Genomic DNA, 23,262 nt, shown 5'->3' with positions numbered 1-23,262 from the left:
GAACTGCTGGAAGAAGACCCTGTATGAAAATGGAATGTCTGCTTATCCTGCATCCCCCATTTAAAACACACACACAAACTGGCTGATTAAAAATAAAAGAGAGGGTAAGGTAAGGTGTGGTGCCATTCATCAAGTGACACCCCAATACACCCCAACATACACACAATGGACCTTCACCTTAGTGAACCATCTGTACTGAACCTGAGATTACAATGGTAACTTCTTTTACTTCTCCAGTTCCAACACCCCTGGATAGGATAGGAAGTGTGGAGACCAAGGAGTGATATGAGAGCCAATGGGTGATGTTGGTGTCATTTGAACTTGAAAACCAAGTGGATCAGGATGAGGATGCCAAAAACAAGCCAGCAAGCATGGTAGTAAAAAAAATTATCAGGAAGTGATATGTCAAGTATAGGGAGGAGGTTCATATTGGATTGAGTCAAACTTTTTGCACTTTTTTTGTTTACAATTTTCTTTAACATTCAGAAATTGGAGCCAGTAGGACTATGGTTCTGGAGTAGGACTAGGGACAGACTATAAAATATTTTCAGAGGGAACATTTTTTCTTTAGATTAAATTTCTTGGGGAATTTTATTTTTTTTTATGATGGTTCCTTGATATACTGCATACAGTAATGCATACACTGTTGAAGTCTATGGGGAATGAATCTTTCCCTTGAAGGATGTTTTTGGAGTTTGTTTTGCTCTGAGCAAATGATTGGAGGTTATATTGAATCCATAAAGCCATGCCAGATGCAACAATTTAAAGAACTGCTGTTCAGTTAAATAATGACTTCTGCCTTTATGTTCTGGGAGCACACTACATCCAGAAATGGACTACTTGGTATCTTCTTAGAAGATCCAAGAAACGTTGCTGATATTTAACAGAAGCACATTCTAGAGGAAGGGATGCGAAGGACACAACGCTGTCACCAGGAAGATATCAAGTATGTTTTCACTGAACGTGTTCTCCACTATCCTGTACATGGGTGACTTTGTAACATCAAGTCAGTTCGGATATAAACAATGTAGCAGATGGTCTGCTTATCCTCACATCTATCTGTTCTGCTTCTGTTATACCTGGTGACCATAAAAAAATCTGACACAGTAGCACCGAGTCAGAGAAAACAGTTCCCAAAGACCTATCCTCTAACACAGGCCCACTTTATAAAGTGGCAAACTAATCCTGTGCCTTTTAGTCTTTTGGACACCTTTGTGTTATGGACGCCTGTCCATAATAGAACTGCTCCTTGCATGCTGTCCATTTTTAATAAAGGGTATGGAATCCTTCTAATATTCGCGCACTTTTGGTGTGCTAAAAACAAAACCCATTCTTTTTATGTTATAGAGAAGAGTAGGGTTCTGTAATTCTGTTCTAGGGTGCCAACACTGCTAAATGAACATGCTCTCCAATGCACATGCATTGCAAAATGAATGACACCAAGGAAAGATGAATGGCATTAGAAGATGCCAACACATGTTATATGTGCTGTAATACATGTCAATGGGCCTCAATGCCTTTTATCGGGGTCCAAGGATTCATGGGGAGCACACTCAGGTAATGCCACTCCTTGGTCTCTACATTCCCTATTCTCATAAACAAGTGTGTTGGGACTGTAGCAGGAAAAGAGGTCACCATTGTCATTCAGTTTCCTACATGACACCAGAGATGGTTCACTAAAGTGAAGGTCCATTGTGGTGTGTTGGGATGTATTAGGGTGTCACTAAATGAATGAACGGAAATAGAAGATACTAACACATGTAATACGTGTGGATAAACCTAAACAACTTTCATTGGGGTCCCTGAGCATGGAGCAGAGCCACACTCTTTGATTGCTAACAGCAACATTCAAACAAGCGTACTAAAGTTTGTAGCCAACCTTACTTTGTATTATTAATGTTATCATTTATAAGAAATAATTCATTTTCTGTGGTGCAGTATGGGACTGTTTTGCATTGCTATAAGACCCAAGGTTATCGTTAATTGTGCCATTACTCACAAATGTATAATGCATGAAGGATTTTTAAACAAATTTTGATATAAAGACAATCTTTTTCAATGCAAACTATACACGTTTTAAATCTTCTTGTGTCTCTAATACAAATATTAGTGTCATTGTTACATGAAGCAGGTCTTTTATCAAGCAGAAGACTTTTGTTCCTTGTACACTGGGGTAATAACCCCACATTACCTAGCATTTTGTACAGAGAGCAGCAACATAGCTGACTGAGTTGAGCAACAACATTTGATGTACAATACATACACACTGAGAATTATAATTATTTTATACTTTTTTGAGATACAATGCAACCATTTTTTATATTAAAAGTCTGCAGAGATGTAAGGAAGGTGTAAGGAAGGACGTAACTACAAATCATGCCATTCCTCCTCTCTATATCACCCTCTTCTCTCTTGTGACCTCCAGGGCCAGAGGGTTCATCTCCCAAGGGACAAGTGCAACCAATCCTGACCAGCATTCCCAAAGCCAGTGTTAGGGTTGGGCAAACTGAGCAATTGCCTACAGTTCCCACCATTTCCAGAGACAGAATGGCGAGGGTGCAGGGAGCTGAGGTGTTGTGCAATTGGGGCCATCACTTCATATTTGCCCAGGGTCTCCTTTGTCTAAAGCCATCCCTGACCATTCCCCCCATGCAAAGTAGCGCAGCAGTCATGAATAATACCATAAAAACTCCCTTAGCATCAATTCTTCTGTGCAGGTGCCTACTAATACTCACTGTACTTTTGGTTCTGATGGCTCTCATATGTCTTGGGATGTTACGGGACACTGGAGAAAGTTTGGGAGCAAACTGAAGATAGTGACTACAGGAGACTGCACTGAAGATGAAGACCGATGTCCAGGTAGGTAATAGTATTTTAATACACCATTGTTCTATTCTACATTGGGAGGAACTGGAGAAGCAGCAACCACCAGGGGAGTGCCAAAGGTGCAGGGACTTCACTTGGAGAAATCAAACAGCTGGGGCCTTCTCCTGCCCCGGGTCATCTTTTGTCACAGGGGTTTCTCTTTCAGTAACTTTACCTATGAATAGGGAGATTCCTCTTATGTTCTATCCTATAGGCACAACAGGAAATTAGAACAAGCCTTTCTAAAGTGGGACAACAGAATATTACATTTCCCACCACTTTCTGTCCTGGTAACAAGGGAATAGGAGCGCAGACAGCAAAACAAACCTAATGCTAGGTTAGTGGTAAAGAGCACTGAATAATCAGCTGTATTCTAAAATTGTAGTATATTTTACAGCATGAGCTGGGAGCTCTATTTAACATGCATGCGGTGAAATGGTCCTGGAGAAACCTGTATGCAAGACATAGGTGGCAAAAACACTTATGGCAGCACTAAATGCCACTCATGAACCAGGGGGTGAATCCATGACCGCCTGGGGTCCATAAAAGGGGCTAACTGATGCAGGATGTCTTTCAAGATAACTAAGGACATCTAGTGGTATTTAAAGCTCGGCTTTAAATATAAACAGAGCCTGGGTGTTCCAAACGGAATGGGGAGAATGAACTGAAGTTCTTCTTACATCAGTAAATGAAATTAACAGTAATGAAAGCAACAGTAATCCAATATTATCTCTAATAAAACATAATGTCAATTAGAGGACAATTATACACATAATTTTTATCTACATGGATGAATTTAAATCAGAGGTTAAAAGTTGGAACAACTGCTAAATAAAAGTTTGTCAACAAAACTGTAAGCTGAGCAAAATGATATTTAATATATGTATATATATTTATATATACACAGATACAAATGTCTCAGGTGTAAGAACCTGCTGTGTGAATTGATATTTCTGTCTGTGTGCAGAGGGTAAGCATCCACTATTTACACAGAGCCCCAACAATGAGACTGACCTCTGCGGCTTCCTCTTATATAGATGGTTATGTGGTTGTCTAGTTCATTGGGTTGTTATGTCTATCCACTGGTTTTACCTGAATTAGGCCAGAGTTCATTTGTCTTATGCGGTATTTGATTCAGATAGGTTCACCCACTTTGATATCTGCCCCATTGCTGTTGCCTGGTTGTTAGGTTAGGATTGGTCAACCATCAACCATTTGCATAGGGAACCCAAAGTAAAAATGGCCCTAACGTAAGGTCCGAAGATTTCCTTCAAATGGATGGATTTGTGGAACCAACATCCTCTGGTTTATTGGGTTATCTGTGAATTAGGCCATGGTTCTTCTATCTTTTGCTGTATTTGATTCAGGTGGGTTCACTCCCAAGCTTCTTACCCTAAAATTGATGGATATGTGGAACCAACAATATCTGGATTATTGGGTTGTTATGTCTGTGAATTAGGCCAGTGTTCTGTATTTTGCTGTATTTGATTCAGATAGTTTCACTCTTAAGCTTTTAGCCCATTCTGATATCTGTCCTATTGCAAATGCCTTGTTATTAGGTTAGTGTGGGTCAACTTCTCATTGCACTAATTGTTCCATTAGGATGATCAACCATCCACCATTAGCATAGGGACCTCATCAAGATTGGCCTTGATGTTGGCTCTGTGACTTACCATCTTTTTGATGGATATGTGCAACCATTTCTGGTTTATTGGAGGTGTAATGTGTATCTGTTGGCTTCATGTAAGGTTAGCCAAAGCTTTTTTTTTAATGTAGTTAGGGTCACTTTTAGTCATTTTTGCTATTCAGATAGATGTTCCATTGCAGATGCCTCAATAAGTTAGGATAGGTCAACCATCCACCATTACCATAGGAGCTTCATATTGATATTGATGTTGGGGCTTACCATTATTATTATTATTATTATTTATAATAATAAACAGTATTTATATAGCACCAACATACTACTCAGCATTGTACATTAAATAGAAGCAAATGACAGGCAAATACAGAGAGTGACACAGAAGGAGGAGAGGACCCTGCCCCGAAGAGCTTACACTCTAAGAAATTATCATTCTGATTCTGATGGATATCTGGAACCAACAATCTCAGTTTTTCATTTTTGTTTGTGTCATGTGGATCTACTGGCTTCATGTAAATTGAACTAGCTTGCGTGAGTTTTTTTTTTATCTTTTACTATGCATAAATATTTCTGATTTCTGTAGGCTCCACACATTTATGGAGAGCAAGTGAGACAGAAAGAGGGAGAGAGAGAAGAAGCGGAGTGAGGAAGTGAAAGAAGAGGAAGAGAGAAAGAGAGGGGGATAGATAGATAGAGAGAGAGAGAGAGAGAGAGAGGTGAGAAGGGAACAGGAGTGCGAGTGAGATGGAGGTAGAGATAGAGACATAGAGAGGGAGTGACAGAAAGTAAGAGAGATGGAGAACGAGAGAGGTGAAGAGAAAGATAAAGAGAAATAAAGAGGGGGGAGAGAGATGAAGAGTAAGAGTGAGAGAAAGAGAGAGAGAGATAGAAAGTGAGAGATGGATGGATGGGGAGACATAGAGAGGGAGAGCTGTAACTTGAGATACAGAAAGAGAGAGAGAGAGAGAGAAAAAGAGAGAAAGAGAGAGAGAGAGATGGGAAGAGAGAAAGAGGTAGAGATGGAGAGACATAGGGAGGGAGAGACAGAAAGTGAGAGAGATGGAGAGTGAGAGAGAGAGAGAGAGAGAGAGAGAGAGAGACATACAGAGAGATGGAGAGACATAGTGAGAGAGAGATTGGGAGATATAAAAAGGGGGGAGAGATATGAAGAGTGTGAGAGAGAGAGAGAGAGAGAGAGAGAGAGAGAGATGGGAAGAGAAAGAGAGAGTGGTGGATGGATGGAGAGACATAGAGAGGGAAAGACGGAAAGTGAGAGAGATGAACAGTGAGAGAGACATAGAGAAATGGAGAGAGAAAATAAGAGGTGAAAAGACAGAGAGAAAGAGAGACGGAGAGACATAGAAAGAGATGGAGATCGAGAGCAAGAAAGAGAGAGACAGAGAGAGCGATGGGAAAACAAAGAGAGATTGGTGGATGGATGGAGAGACATAGAGAGGGAGAGACGGAAAGTGAGAAAGTCATTGAGAGAGAGAAAAAAAAAGTGAAAGAGATGAACAGTGAGAGAGGGAGAGAGACATAGAGAAATGGAGAGACATAGAGAGAGATGGAGAGAGAAAAAGAGAGGGAAAAAGACAGAGAGAAAGAGAGATGGAGAGACATAGAAAGAGATAGAGAGCGAGAGTGAGAAATAGAGAGGGAGAGACAGAGAGAGAGAGAGATGGGAAGAGAGAGAGCTGGATGGAGAGACATAGAGAGGGACAGAAAGTAAGAGAGATAAAGAGTGAGAGAGAGAGAGCCATAGAGAAACATAGAGAGAGAAAATGAGAGGGGAAGAGACATAGAAAGAGAGGGAGAGTGAGAGCGAGAGAGAGAAAGAGAGAGGGAGAGACATAGAGAGAGAGATTTTGTATTTTCCCTTTGACTGGTTTAGATAAGTCAATCATCCAACATTAGCATTGGGACTTTATAATGGCATTGAGCTTGGTTTCATCCCAATTTAGATAGATATGTAAAACCAACAATCTCAGGTTTATGGGTCTCGAGCATCTGCTGACATCATATTAAGCATTCTTTTATTTTTTGCTCTGCAGATTTTTGCATATCTCCTGCTCAAGGATTCTCTCACCTTTTTCTTAAGATACGCGAATGCCTGGCTGCACTGTGCGAACATTCATCAACACCCTACTGCTGAGTATTAATGTTAGTAGCAAATGCCCTCCAACTCAACCTTAACTACACAACTATCCAAAACACCATTTATTAAACTGCTACTGCACAGACATAACACAATCGGCAATACTTTAAACAGATTTTATCCAGACTCGCGCCTCCGAGGACAGGCCAGGGAGCATCACTTTGTAGGTTTAGATGTATCCTAATTTACATGTGGTTATTTATAGACGCACAGAGATTTACACATCTATCCTGCTAAAATAAATTCAAAATAAATACCAAGAGATAGAAATGATCATCATGAAAGTAATGTGTTCATAAGCCTTTAAAAAGTGTAAAAATAACCAAAAACTTTCTGCTATTGGAACAATTCAGATTCTTGTAGAATAACAAGCAAACACGTTTCACCTAACCTTCATCTGAGCTATGGATAAAATATCAGCATTTAGATATTTACTGGTATGATGGAGATTAGAAAGAGAGAGAGAGACAGACAGATAAAGAGAAAGAGACAGAGAGAGATATGCAGAGGGAGAGATGGATAGAGGGAGAGAGATGGAAAGACATAGATGGAGAGTGAGAAACAGAGAATGTAGACTGTGTATGAAATGAAGAGATGGAGACACAAAGAGATGGAGAAAGAGAAGGGCAGATGGAGAGGGGAAGAGACAGAGACATGGTAATACAGAGAGAGGGAGAGAAAGGGAGAGGGAGTTGGAGAAGAGTTGATGGAGAGACAGAAAGATGAAGAGTGGGAGATGGAGAGAGGAAAAGAAAGAGGAGGAAATGGAGAGGAAGAGATGGAGATACAGAGAGACAAATAGATGGAGACAAAGGGAGACGGGGAGAGAGAAAGGGAGATTGAGAGGAGATTGAAAAAGGGTGGAGAACATGGAGATGGTAGAGCAAAAGAGACGAGGAAATGGAGATTGAAAGAAGTAGAAGAGAAGATAGAGAAGGAGAGAAGTGGAAGAGATGATAGAGAAGGAGAAAGTAGAAGAGATGATAGAGATGAAAAGAAGTAGAATAGATGATAGAGATGGAAAGAAGTAGAAGAGATGATAGAGATGGAAAGAAGTAGAAGAGATGATAGAGAAGGAGATAAGTGGAAGAGATGATAGAGATGAAAAGAAGTAGAATAGATGATAGAGAAGGAGAGAAGTAGAAGAGATGAGAAAAGAGAGAAGAGAGAAGAGAGAAGAGAGAGAGAGAGATAGAAAGGGGGAGATAGAAAGAAGGAGATGAGCTCATTACTCTGTTGCTTCACCTTTCACTGTTCATTTATATAGTAAGGGTCAGGGAAAGTGCTTTTAATGATGGTGGACAGATTGACTGAACACATCCTGAGGCATAAACAAGTACTGCAATGGAAACTGAGTTTCTGTTTTGTCCAGAGTCCAGCTTTAGTGCCCCCTGCTTCTTGCAGAAATATACCTTGTAAATATGGAAATATGGTAAAATGTAACAATGCCCATGCTACATTTCCCTTTATCACTCTATATTGCATATTCCTAGGCATGTGTTCCATCAAGGAGAGGTAATGTTTGAGAATTTAATAGGAAGCATTCTCCCTGTGGCCCATATTGATAAAAGTTTACAATGGTGGATAATCAACTGCAAACAATATATTAGCGGTGAATCTTCCTAAACAGCTGAATAATGAAGGAAAGTTAAACCATCTACCTAAAAATTGCAGAAAATTATCAAATACAAGAATACAAACAAATACACAGGGCAGAGTGCAAAAGTGTTCTAAGTACTTTTATTGAATGCTTTGGTAGAAGCAGCAAAGAATATTGGATTCACCAATAAACCACTGGTTACTGTTTGGGGCTCCCAACAAATGTTTGATCAAATTTTGCCACAATTTCACCATTAATTCCTTAGCTATTTAAAAAATCTAAAATAATTTGCATGAACCCTTGACTCATTGGCCCTGATTTACTAAAGCTCTCCAAAGCTGGAGAGAATACACTTTCTTCAGTGATGTTGGGTGATCTAAAAAAACCTGGAATGAAATTCCTAAAATCATTTGCTTTTTGCTAGCAAATGTTTTAAATCCAGGACCAGATTCCTTCCATGTTTGCTGGATCACTCAGCTTCACTGATCAAAGTGTATTCTCTCCAGCCTTGGAGAACTTTTATAAATCAGGGCCAATAACTCTGAGGACATGATTAGGAGGGGGAAGAAAGTAATTGTAAATGGGGGTACTGTCAGTGTATGACAGGATATTGTGAGACAACAGATTACAAGAAGTTGATGTCAGTTAGGAAATGTTATTTTCTGTAAATTTCAATGGTGGGGCCCTGTGTTGCCCCCCCCCCCTTTACCCCACAGTCAATTTACATTTACATTGAAAGCAATTAGTTTGATTGCTAGCTCTTGGACTTATAGCAAAGTCTTGATTTTGAGATTTTAATTTTATTTTATGTTTATTTAAAATGTATATTTATACATTTGGGAGCTCATAACAGATCATACACACATGTTGCTGACCTTCTGTTCTTGGTGCAGACTACTGTTTACAGAACAACTCTAAAAAGACTATATGCAAAAACCATGTTCACCTAAACTACCTCCTATTATACTACTTATTCACATCCCAAATTGCAGCAAAAATATGAAAGCTTATTCTGCCTGGTTTAGTCTGTCCTGCCACTGGTCAGTTTTTGTACAGCTGTATCATATGAGCTCAGATACACTTAAGTAATGGTTGTGTGAACACATCTGCCTTATGTCTATATATTTTCTCCTATTCCTGGTGAATAATACTGTTCTTCTACAAGCTAAACTTTGTCCACATCTGTATGCAATTGATTTTTGACCAGTGGCAGGACAGTTTGCATTAATGAGAAAAGCCCCAGTGATTCACAAGCCAGTTTCTATGCCTATTACTGCATGATGAAAACACCTGTCCCTGCTAAAACCACTTGACAAAAAATACTTTTATTAAAAACGAAGAGGATTCAGATATTAGTACTTGTGATACATAGAACCCAGAGCAAACTGAATGTAAACCAGCCAAGTTGTATATCTACTTGAATGCTGAATTTTCATTCAATGGCTTGCTTTTAGTTAATGAACTTTACTCAATAATCACTGATCTGTCCCATTCTAAGTTGATATTTATCACATAGTATAATCCTCAGTAATAACTTTTTCCTCTTGTCATGAGAAGAGTCTGTTATATATACTGAATGTAATTGGACATTATTTTGATACCAAATTACATTATTAAGAACATTCTGTTTACCCTGAAATAGGGATTCTGAAATTCTGTGTAGGTTGGAGCCATTTCCTATGTACTTGGCTTTATTAGCTTTTAAAATAGCTTATTGACCTTGCATGCAATACTTCCACCCACAGTGAGGATATAAAAGCAGGTCCTTTTTCACTCTTTCATGAATAATGCTATAGTGGTATAGGAGATCCTGATTCCCCTATATAGATAGAATTGTGGGGTCACCATCACTAGAGGGGTCACCAGCAGGAGGAAGGAGATCCTGATTCCTGGAGGTCCTGATTCCTCTATATAGATAGAATTGTGGGGTCACCATCACTAGAGGGGTCACCGGCAGGAGGAAGGAGGTCCTGATTCCTCTATATAAATAGAATTGTGGGGTCACCATCACTAGAGAGGTCACCGGCAGGAGGAAGGAGGTCCTGATTCCTCTATATAAATAGAATTGTTCTGAGTTTATTATTAAGTCAAAAGCACAAGCCTAGGTTGCTCCATCATTATTCTAGGCCTGTCAGGATCACTTTTGCCCGATCTATCTACATTTTTCTAAGACAAACTATAAAAGATCCTCTGAGATAAAACACATTTTACGTTTACAAACATCTGCTCTGTGTCACACTTGTGTACTCTACCTGTCTGTCCATGGTTGGATCATCTTTGGAAGAAGAGATTTTTGTCTATGGGCCAACCTTAAAAATAGTACTTTGGGCACCTTTATATCAAAGGTTTAGAACAGCACAAATAATTCACCTAAAGAGCTGTAAGTAGTTTTAGGCCAGGGCTGTCCAACTGGAGTCTTTAAGGGCCACATACGGGCCAAGATTTTCAATATTAACAGAGCATGTTTTGACTTTTTGTAAACTCCCTGACAAAAATTTACTGCTGCCTGTTAACTTGAGTGGTTCCCGGCCCCCGAGGACTGGAGTTGGACAGCCTTGTTTTACGTTCTATTAATTTAAAACAATCTTGAAAAGTGGAGAGCAAACACATAAAAGAACGTTTGAGATATATCTGGAAGATTTCATTACTGGGTACTAGTTTTCTTGCTTTGCCACAACAACATGGTAGAAAACGCCCAGGTCTCGTGAGGGTAAAGCTGCCACACAGAAATGAATGTGTGGAAATTGGAAGACAATCCCACAGCATTTCAGGGCATTGATCTAGAAAACCTATACAGGGTTAATCAAAAGTATGTAAAAAGATAGAATGGGAAATACAAATGAAAAATAGAGAATTACAAAGATGACCTGTCTGTAACATTACAAGTAATGAACAAAGATGGTGACCATGGATGAAGCCTAAAGAAAGCATTGTTGTTCAAGCATTGTCAATAGAAGCACTTGGATCCCATTAGGTGGTAATATATACCCGGGGTTGTTTCACTGACCCATTTCATATTTACATGACAAGCTTTTCTCTAAAAATAAATTAATACAATCCACATTACACACCAAAATGTCACAGGTAAAAAACAAAACCAGAAAACATTGACTGTTCCATTGTTTCCTTTTAATGAACTCATCGGGAAACCATTCTAGACATTTGTTGTAGTCAACGAAAGAGCGAAGTGTCTGGAACTCACGCCGGCCTGCTATTGAATAGGAATAAAATTCTGAAAATGAGCCATTATTACAAATTGTATAAGAAAAGACGATGGCGGATTTATAAGATGCTTCTGAGCAGGATGTCAGCCTTGTCTTTGTGAGACACAAACATAACATTGCAATAATGTCAACCTATACAAAGCTGGATACTTGAGGTACCCACATAGAGATTAGGTCCGAGACAAGAAGTAGAGGCTTCTTCTCAGATTGTGACTAAGGAGAGCAAGATTTATTCTGGCTGGAGTATCTGTGCATTGTATCAGAGAAATCTGCAATATGGACACTATGGTGGACACTGCATTGATAGGAAAAACAAAAAAATATGGGGTCCCCTCAATTTTTTAAAACCAAACCTGTAATAGGGTTGAGACCTTTGTGGTTTGGAAATGTGTCCAAAGGTCCTTCAGATTCTGTATTGCCCAAATACGAAAAGGGCAAAGAAAAAGCTAGACCCCCCACCTATCTACCCACCATTGGTGGCATTGTTGTAGGAAAAAGGCATCACCACAACATGAATCCAGTGTTGTGGTGCTGCTGATTTAGGGAATCTGGAAGTCCCCTTCATAAAAGAATATCCTCCCTCTCAACCTGACGAATGAGTACAGGGGTACATAGTACCCCTTACCCATTCCTAAAAATGGGTAAACCAGTTGTAGAAATAATGAACCCAACAGAGTACCGCCATGTCTAAATATGTATCCCCACGATGATCCATTTCAGTGCAGGCTGTCTTCATTGGCACTGAATACAGGAGTTGTCCCCTGGTGGACGGAGCTCCTGTCATCGTTCACCCAATCCAGCAAGTTGACAGCAGGGGACAGGTGTCCTTTGTTGTTCCCTAGCTGGATTGGCTGAACAATGACAAAAGCTCCACTCCACTTTTTTTGTTAAGATGTTTATTAAAACCCAACATTTATTTTTGTATTACAATTTACATTTAAATTGTTATCCTATCCATGTGAAACAAAATCACCTAACTTTGTTCAAACCTCTTTTTTTTGGTCAGGAATACAGCCCCTTGGTGGTGCAAATGTTGAGGACAGACGATGACATCATCACAACATGGCGTCTGGCAGATCATGGAATGGCATGGCAAGGATGCCATGAGAACTAAAAATGCATGGGAGGTTTTATCACGTAATAGTAGCCAGAAAGGAAAGATTTAGAGTATTTTGTATGTATGCCTACTGTACAATTTGGAAGAGTGTTGAGGTGACAGGTGAGGAGGTCTCTCATTTGGGTTCCTTCACTGTCACCCAGTTACATCTTCTTGCAATGCAGACCAAGTGACCAGGGAAATTAGCCCTGCACCCATTGCTAGAGTACATGTAGACAGAAAGTGGCCACAACGAACCTCCAAGGTGATCAGCAAACGATGAAAAATAGTTGATAAAAAGGATTACTAATGACAATTTTTTCTTTATGATGTGCAGTGCCTCAGCAGGCTAAATGTTGTCTATTTAGAGTTTACTTGTACATCTGTCCATGTCAGACAAAATGTAAAAAAGTTTCTCTGCAGACACCTGAAGGCAGTTGTCCTGTGACCTCAGTGTACATCTTTGTGGTCGTCTCCCAAAAAGGATCAGACGCAGAGCATTCCTCTCCTTTGTATCCGCTGCTGCGGCGTGGCTTATTATCCGCGTGTTTGAAGTGCAGCAAAGAAAGGGATGTATCATGCACAGAGGCGCTGCAAATTATCTACAAGCCATGGATGAGATCTGTAGCCTGGGGGATGAAATGCTGCACACAAAGCGGAGGGTTCACACAGAATCGGCTGGAAAGCGATAATCACTATAGAGAGGGAACACGGACTTCCAGGCACCACTCTGCCACTGCGCCAGGGTTTGATGTGGCCGTTCGGTCACAGTGGCTCAGTGTAAGAAGCTCGCTTGGAAGTTGTCTGCTGGCAAAGATAGTAAGCGCACGCAGTGTGGGAAAAAAAAAAAAGAAAACTTGATGGCACGCTGCAAAAAGAGCAAAGAGAATATTCAATGAGAGCGATACGACAAAAACAAGAGATGACCTGCGCGTAAAGAAAGATGCTCGCCAACTGAAGGCGTGTGAAGATCTGTGGACTGGCAGCTGAGGTTTATTCTGCCTCTACTTTGCCTCCCCTGGTTCCTCCTCCATTCCTATCAACATGATAATGACGGCTTTGTAGAAACCCTTTTCCTTTCATTACATACATCTAAAAGTTTCCTCCAAAGAAACACAAATATGTTTCAGATCTAGATACAACATGTTGCAGAAGCCCCACGGATAAAAAGAAAACTTTATTTTCCAGGATCAGCAAAATCCACTTTAGTTGGTGTCTCACACGCTCTCCCTCCAAGACACTGCAGATCACAGTGGGAGGGTTTAAATTCTGTCAATTCCAAAAAGCAGTGGGTGGAACTGGGTGTGCTCAGGTTGATTGACAAGCATTTGAGTCAGCAGGGAAAATTTTGACAGCCCCAGCCCTGCTATGTCTTCATATTTCACTATACTGCACACAGGCAACTCTGCACTGGATTCTGAAGCAATGTAGCATTGTTTTCACCCCATCAAAAAAAGCTGCTTTTGGTGGACTATCTAGGTATTTGTCAGGCATTCAAAACCATCCATGTGGATGACCTAAATACATTTTTAATCAAACTTCTAACATAAATCTGATTGATTATATTGGAATTCTGGCTTTATAATTCCAGCGAGGTGCAGCAAATTCCAAATGCTGTGAAGCTGTAAATTGCAAACCACCAGAAGGCCATTTATTTAACACCTTCAATGGGTGAACGAAGCTTCAAATCAATACATGAAGAGCAAAATGTAACACCGGACTACTTTGCCCCTCCAATGTATCCTCTGAATCATATAATTTATTTGCACATTTTCTCGGTGGATCTTTTCACATCCAGAATAGAAAAAAAACATCCTCTAACAATAAACAGTGAGAATAATTAAAAAAACATCTTTGCAATGCAATTTTGCCTTGACTTGCATTTATTGCCCCATGAAACATTAGTATTACCATAAAACATAGTTGGCGCCCCCACTAGGTGGAATATGGGAGATGCATTTCTAGCCACTAGTAAAGCATTTGGCTGCTGCTGTTTTTTGTCCATGGGTGGGCAAAAAGGTACCAAAATAAAGCTGACCCTAATCACAAATCTAATGTCTTAAAACTGAGCATTGGCTAAAATCAGTTGTTCACCTTGCAGTGGGGACCTAGGGGGATCAGGGTTGGTTTTGGGATGCCAGGCATTTTTAGAAGAAGCTGAAATGCTGTGCATATGGGGCCCCCATTTCATATTTAGCACAGGGCCCTATTTTGTGTAAAACCAGAGAAAGAATGATCCTTTGCTACCTATGCAATTTAGACCTCATAGTCCATGGGATGAGGCCACTGTTCAAAGCAGTGGTGCAGCAAGACTTTAGCTATGGCCACAAGGGGCCCATCCAGCGCCGGGGCAGAACAGCACCAGCAGCTGCAGGGCCAGGAAGGTAAGTTTTACTCAGAATGAATCATCCCTCTGGACATAATGCCATGGAAACCCTTGAAGCTAAGGGGGCAAGGAAAGTGAGCTCAGCTTTAAATGAGAAAAAATTTGATACATTTGTATCCAGTTCAGCTTCAATGATAACCTCAGATATCTTTTATTATGAAACCAGTTTTAAGCTGTGAATAGAAATATTCGTTGGGGTCACACTTACATAGTTGGCTCCACAGCCTGAATAGCGCTCATTAAATTGCATTGTTTATAAAAGAAAGCGGTGACACGGCACAGAATCTGGTAACGGCGATATTTTATCAGGAGGACAAAACAAAGCCAATAATTACAGTTAAACATTATCCAGTACGAGAGAAAAGTGTTACAGCTACTAAAAGGATCTTCATTACAATAAACAGTTCTCAGCGTGGAAGCTTCTGTTTTTTGCCTGTCGCTTTTCACAAGGTTATTGTTAGCAAACTCACTAAAATTATGCATAAAGTTTAACATGTTCCTGTTATTTCATAAATCATTTCAATGGTTTTATAAATTTGCAGCTCTCATTCTAATCATTCCTGGTGATCCTGCTATGTTTGGGTGCTTCCTTTTGTAGGGTGACAACTCCAATCATGTTAGCTCCCAGTGGAGACTTGAACACATTGTAATAGTGATGCAAATCTGTGTGTGTAAACATCCTGGCTTATACCAAACAGCATTTTATTCAGGATGACAAGCTGTAATGATAAAATACTTTTTTTTATCTAATTCTGAGTCATTTCCCCCCAGATCTAGTGTGAGAAATATATTTACGGTGTTCACAATGTTCTACAAACATTTGCTTTAAAAAAGCAACCTTCCAGTTTTGTTAATATGAACATAGGATGTAAATCCTGATTGGATGACATGGAGTTTGTTCTATGTAATATACAACACAGGGAGGCAATTTGGAGACAGTCGTGTTCCAGTGTTGTCACCATGAGTGAACCTACTGAATATGAATGGTGAGCCAGGTCTTCTCATCCAACATCAGTACCCAACTTCACCAATGAGGGAAAATCTCCACAGACTTCCTCTAAAATCTTGTGGATAGTATTGACCATGGGAGGAACAATTTTAAAATAATAACAATTAATATTGGGACAACTCCATTTCAATGACCATTGCATGGCAAATCTGTATCAATTACCATTGAGGGGCAGCTTCGTATCAATGACCATTGAGGGGCAGCTCAAAATCAATGACCATTGTGCGGCAACTCCGTATCACTGACCATCAAGGGGCAGATCCGTATCAATGACCATTGAGGGGCAGATTTGTATCAATGACCATTGAGGGGCAGTTCCGTATCAATGACCATTGTGCTGGAACTCTGTATCAATGACCATTGTGCGCCAACTCTGTATCAATGACCATTGAGGGGCAGCTCCATATCAATGAACATTGAGGGGCAGCTCTGTATCATTGACTATGGAGGGGCAGATCCATATCAATTACCATCGAGGGCCAGCTCAGTATCAATGACCATCAAGGGGCAGCTCTGTATCATTGACAATGGAGGGGCAACCCCGTATCAATGACCATCAAGGGGCCACTCCTTTTCAATGACCATTTTGCGACAACTCTGTATCAATGACCATCGAGGGGCAGCTCTATATCAAAGAACATTGAGGGGCAGCTCTGTATCATTGACCATGGAGGGGCAGGTCCATATCAATGACCATCGAGGGGCAGCTCAGTATCAATTACCATCGAGGGGCAGCTCCATATCAATGACCATCAAGGGGCAGCTCCGTATCAATGACCATTGAGAGGCAGCTCCGTATCAATGACCATTGTGGGGCAGCTCCATATCAATGACCATCGAGGGGCAACTCCATATCACTGACCATTGAGGGACAGATTCGTATCAATGAACATTGAGGGGCAGCTCTGTATCAAAGACCATTGAGGGGCAACTCCATATCAATGACCATAGTTGAAGAACAACTTCACTTAATTACCATTGAGGGGAAATTCCCTATCTATGGCCTTGATGGGGGTGGAACTCCATAATAACAACATTGATTGGGGTCCTCATATTAATGGTCATTGTAGGGAGGTATCTTAATAATAATGGCCATGAAGGAGGCAATGCCATATAAATGGCCATGGTTTTGTAATGGGATGGCCAATCACCCATGATGGTTTGACAATCTGGAGTGTTCACAATCTTGGCCATTCACTGAACTGATTAGATTCATTCATGGATCCAGCATTAGATTATTTCCACTGATGGTAACTCATGATATGTTAAAGAGTGAGACGAAGTTATATTTACAAATGTCAGGAGCTCTCTGAAATGCTCCCAAGGTGTCATATTTGAGTAATTGCCAGGAAAATATAACACCGCAGGTCCTTGTGTGTTCGCCGGGTTATATTTATGACCTCTTCTGATTGATGTTACCACAGCAAACTGAAATTACCTGAAAAGCTGACCAATGAAGCGGAGCACACAGGTCTGCGACACCGATGAAATCACACTCTCCAAAGGCTTTCACACTCCATCTTCTCTGCTTGTGTTCTCCAGGCAGGACAGAGAGATGAACAACGTTTATAATAATCACAAGGATTAGGGGGAAGATTTAAGATATTTCTGAGACAATACGGCTTGTTTACATTTTTTTGCATTCAGTATATTTTTATTGAGGATTTTTATGAAGGTGAAATGGTAAAGTAAAAGTTCAGACGTTAGCCAGCCACATGGTTAACCACCCACCGACGCTCAACTGCTAGGCATCCATGAGTGTTCATTAGGTCTTTGCTGTACGCGGTTGGCAATGATTGCATTAGTCTTGCACGGGTCACAATGCCTTGTGGAATACCAGATCTCCATATCACCAGGAAATGCATTCCCATCAAAGTCTATGGAAGCAGCTCAGCAGCAGACCACCATGACTTGCTGCAAGAAGCATCCCAAAAACTGCCCCATAGGCAAAGACCTAGACAAAAAGAGATTCTAACAGCTCCAATTTGCTTTAAAGATAACCAGGGCTTTAGGGTGGTTTAGGAATGGAAAGCAGTGGCAAACCGCAGTGGTTCTACTCTTAAAAAAACGCCCATCTGAACCAAATATACAAGAATATCGGAGAGCGAGGAAACAATGCTACATGGATTTGTATGGTCGGTCAGCCACACATGTACAAATAGAGCCTTCAGGGTCAAGAAGCAGTGTCAGTGTCTCTGCAGGCTATATATGAATGGGTATATGAAGAAGAATGGGTAGAAGTAGTGTGGAACAAGGAGAGGATGCTAATGGCGAAAAAGTGGGCAATTAACTTGGGGGGGGGGTATATATAGGGTATATAACTTGGGGGGGGGGGTCTAGCTGCCCCTTTCATCAGGGCTTGGCAATACAAATCAGGGCCATCTGGGGTTGGAGTTGCTATACCAATGAGACCACCAGGAAATCCGAAAGGAACCCATTACAGCATATTTATAAGATTCGGTTTCCTTAAAAGGCACATTGGCTTCTCCTGAACTTTCTTTATTTTGCATATAACACATTTCTTACTCTTGCTATCAAACTATATACATAAAATAAAATCATTACATATTTATTTTCAATAGAAACCAGTGTAAAATCCTTTTGCAATGCAGCACCCTGCCTGAGATTGGGAGGGGAAATACTGGGACTCAAAAAAGCGAGCGCCATGCTAATATTCTGCAAAGCCAGTTGTGGAAGACCTCATTAGTTTACTGCTGCTCTTTCACTGTACAGTCAGCAGGCTGAGGATGGAGAGAAAAACCATGATATACTGTAGTGTAGACAATGTCATTCCCCTGACTGCTGTGTGAATCTTAGGAATGGATGTAAAAAGAATACTTTTTTGGATGTAAAAAGAATAATTTCAAGCTGTTTGCTTGAAATTCAGCAGTAAAATGTCAATGTTTATTAGAATAAAATCACTTACATTTTAGCTTCTATACTTAAAAAGAAATCTAAACTGCTGACTTTGAGGTACAGGAAAGAAATCTCTGGAGCGTTTCACATTCTATAACAAGCTGAGATGTGTATTGCTTATTTCCTGCACTGTGGAGAATATTACAAAGCAATCAGTGCGAGATGCGTATAGTATATATCTGCATGTATGGAAGCAGAGGGCGGCATTGCACATTTGTGCTGCATTCACTGGTAGATCCGATTGTTGTATGAAAGACGTACATTGCATCACAGATCAGGGTCAGGGTTCCACTATTGTGTTTATTGTCAGGTTGCATATTTCATTTACACAAAATGGTAGAAGTTAAGGGTTGTGGCGGAGATGAGATGCATTATTCATCTGAAACAATGGGTCAAAGACAAGAGAATGCAGTGCTTTAAATTAGCCATAAGCAAGAGTATTAACATGCTTTATATTATATTAGCAACTGCAATTAGTGGAATATGACGTGATGCTAATCTGCTATTGCTGCCCTTTAAGGACAGTTTCCATTTCCCACTGTGATGCATTTTGATAACACATGATGCATATGTTTTGCAAATTTTCTGCACGTTTGCATGCATTGATTTAAGCAAGCCTGTTAAAAATAAACAGGTTGGTACACACCCGACCCAAACCAGATGTACAGCAACACATAATTGTGGTGGATTGTGATTGTGTTAAGCTGTGTTGCATTTTTGAGCTTTGGGCTGGCGTTCAGAATAAATGCGCTGACGCATTTCATTTGTGGTATGATGCAGCCATGCACATCAGCAGACAAACTAAAAATGTCTCTCTATAGCTATCTATGCAAATCCTGATACTCTACAAGAGTGACAACACATATCCACTACATTGCCAACAATGTGACCCCACCATGTGTGCCCTCTGCTGGGTGGCATTGGTTTGCTGTGCAGAGACAAGCCTTTCATGACCATATCTTTAACTCCTAAGAGGAGGAAAGAATTAGTCTGGAAAAAGTGAGCAATATCAACGGAAGTGACACAATGTAACTCGTCACCCTCCGAGAGATACCAAACATAGGTACTCAAGAGGTCATGTGACTAGTAGAAAAAGCAACTAATTTCCTTTCCTAAAAATTAAGTAAATGAGGAAGATGAAATTACAGAAATTTGAGGTGATTTTGCAAAACAATTCAAAAGTTTATAACAGCTCCTGATTTTTAAAGAAGCTCTATTCGTATTTCCTGCAGCTGTTCTTTAGGCAAAAATATTCCCTCGTTATTATTAATAATCAAGTGCAAAAGAGCGAACAAAACACAAAGAACACCAAATCAAAAAATATCCTGCCTGAGCACAACAACATAAACAGATCAAAAATGCAAAAAATAGGACGTTCTGCAATATTTTGGCAAATTTTGACAACAGCAAAATCTATCATTTTGTGACAATTAATTTATTATTATCACAAATATTATTAATATATTCAAATCAATCTGCTATTCCCTAAAAGCAACCGTTTGTCAGTGTTTTAATAAGCCACAGATAATGAAACCTTCTGTTTACATGGACTTTAAGAGGTTTATTCTTAAAGCAGAGAATTTGACATTTCAAACATTCTCTAGTGGTAAATCTTCCCGGTGAATGTGTTTTTAATGGCAGTGATTGCTTCTCCACCAGTGAATGTCAGATTCATTGCTTTATAACTAAGCACCTTGGTATTTATTACAAACAGGAAGGCAACAAAGTCCAAAAAAATTAGGCAGGAAGTGCTGAAAGTGTTTTTTCTGATTGTTTGTAACAATGCATTTCTAAATCTAATTACATGAATTTGGATAAAATTTTACAGAAAAAAAATCACAATAAATACACGACGATGAGTAGATGAACGCTCAAAGGCTGCACATACAATCTCAACTTTAGTAAATTTGTGGAATCCCGAGCTGCGAATGTTTCTGGGTTTCACTTATCTCTGCAAGCCGTGTTGCTGTTTTATCAATCAAAATAAGTTATATGATGAGCAAATTTACAAGCTAAGTAAATCAAAAGCTGCAATGTACAAATATTCATTGTAAAAATTTATTGCTGCTGTTAGAAGCAAAGAAATGCTGCGTAGAAGAGCTGACACTTCAATAAAGACTCAAGGGTTAATATATCATTGTTGTTCAATCAATGAACCAATATATATCATCTGTCTCTTTCTTTATCCAAAATCAATCTAGTTTAGTGTTTCTCCACCTTTTTAACCCTTGAAAAAACTTTCAGATCTTCAGGGAACCCCTTCTATAATTATTATACCCACAGATCACAGTATATTAGTGTGGTGGTCAGTGGGAAGAATTCCTCTTACATTGCTGGCCATTGAGAAGAATGTAGCCCTTATAGATAGCCAAAAACATCATTAGTGTCACTTATACTGACCCGAGAGGTGCAAATTGCTCATTATTCCCCCAGCAACCTCTGGAGAAATCCTGCATTAGAAACACTTTTGTCATTAATCAATTTGCAGCTCTCCTAAGCCTTCTCTTAAATTATAAATATATCTTTCTTTTGTGATCTACCCAATAATATATATCTTTATTTAAATATCAATATCCATCTATCCCCCACAGCTCTTTCCATATCTGCATATTGATATCTGCTGATATTGATCAATGTAACTCTTTCTTTCTCTATCTTCCTGCAAATGATCCAGCCATCCCTCTATTAACCAATTCTCAATTGATCTCTCTCATTCTACCTACCGATATATCTCTGCAATATCTTTTCATCCATCAATATCTTTTTTTATTTCTATCCATATCTATCAATATATAGATATATCAGTATCTATCTCTCTATTAATATCTATCAACCTTTCTTCTTATTTCTCTCTCATATATATACATACCAACCAAAATATATTAGTTTTTTTCTCTCTTTTGGTACACACACACATATATATATCAGTCTCTATCTCCCATCCTATTGTGTGTAAATTCCCCCACCTCCTAGATTGTAAGCTCTTCGGGGCAGGGTCCCCTCCTCCTCCTGTGTCCCTGTCTGTATCTGTCTGTCATTTGCAATCCCTATTTAATGTACAGTGCTGTGTAATATGTTGGCGCTATATAAATCCTGTTTATTATTAATAATAAAAATAATAATATCTATCTATATTATTTCTTATCAATATCTATCTTTTTCTCCGCTATACATTCATTCTACATATTAATATATTTACATACTATCCACATATTATTATCCACCAATATAATAATTTCTATCATTCTTTCTTTACATATATCCTTATCACTATCTATCTATTTATCTCTATTTTTATCTACATAATAATATCTACTAATGCAATATCTATCAATCTTTCTCTCTCTCTTTAGTTACATAAATATATACATATATCATTTCTCTATCCCCACACTCCTTCTTTATCTACATATTACTATCTACAAATACTTATTTCTCCAACTCTTATTTTTCTTGCTTTGCCTACAAACTATCTCTCCCAGTTTCTTCTATCCATTCCATGCACAGTAATTACCTTTGCTATCATTCCCTTGCCTTGTATACACCGGGATAGAATTAGAAAGGTTCAGTGTGAATCAAGTAAGTGAATAATTGTCCGGGACTCACCTGTGGCTGGGTAAAACAGGGAAGCGATGGAGAGCAGCAGAAACATCCTTTAGTCTGTGTGTTAGCTGCCAGGAACTGAAGTCCAGGATGGTATGGAATAAGAGAGGAAGGAGGAGGAGGAAGGCTCCAGGCAGTCCCTTTCCCCTCTCTCACATCTATCATACAAACACAGCGCAGCTCTATCACCTGCGTGTGTGTCCCATCATCTAATTGTTATTAATGGGAAGTCTTCATGGACCATGGCGATCCTGGAGCAAAGAGTGAAAAAGATTCACATTGATTATAGATTCCCATAGTGTGCATTCCCACATTAATTGGACCAGAGAGAATAGCTGTTAGAGTTTTCGGGCTTGTTCAAGGTAACAGACGCATTGCAGTGCAGCTTTTGCTTACCTGGTGCCCAATTTTAACCATTGGGAGCCCGAGAGTTTACAGGTAGGCATTTTCCAGGCTTTAGCAAACACTATTGCAGTGGTCTTGCATAAGAAAAGAAAAAGTCATGGATACCTAAAGCAGGTAAGTCTATGGGCACAAGTGAGGGATTGACCGACCATGGGATGTCGCATCTCTCAACAAAGCCCAGAGATGTCCAGGGATGGTAAAAATAAAAAGGCTGCGAGTTTTCAACCACACTTGGTGGTCCCTTCACATTTTCTAAGCACTGAAAGCTCATAGGCGTATAGCTTTATGGCCAATATGAACAAGCAACTCAATCTTTAAAATGTTTGCTGTTCTGACTCACAGTGTGGCTGATTAATGACGA

General features: G+C 39.7%; 1 protein-coding gene across 1 annotated transcript in view; it reads right to left on the bottom strand.

Moving 5' to 3' along the window:
* Window positions 1-22,634, bottom strand: part of LOC140343512 (relaxin receptor 1-like) — a 70,792-nt gene extending 48,158 nt beyond the window's left edge. The window contains exon 1 of the mRNA XM_072430199.1: window positions 22,500-22,634. Coding sequence (XP_072286300.1) covers window positions 22,500-22,545 — 46 coding nt within the window. The 5' untranslated portion in view covers window positions 22,546-22,634. The remainder of the gene's footprint in view (window positions 1-22,499) is intronic.
* Window positions 22,635-23,262: the final 628 nt, after the last annotated feature.

Source organism: Pyxicephalus adspersus, chromosome Z, assembly GCF_032062135.1.
Source record: "Pyxicephalus adspersus chromosome Z, UCB_Pads_2.0, whole genome shotgun sequence".
Lineage (NCBI taxonomy): Eukaryota > Metazoa > Chordata > Amphibia > Anura > Pyxicephalidae > Pyxicephalus > Pyxicephalus adspersus.
Note: the sequence above shows the minus strand (reverse complement) of the source record. Positions and strands in the feature narration are given on the sequence as shown.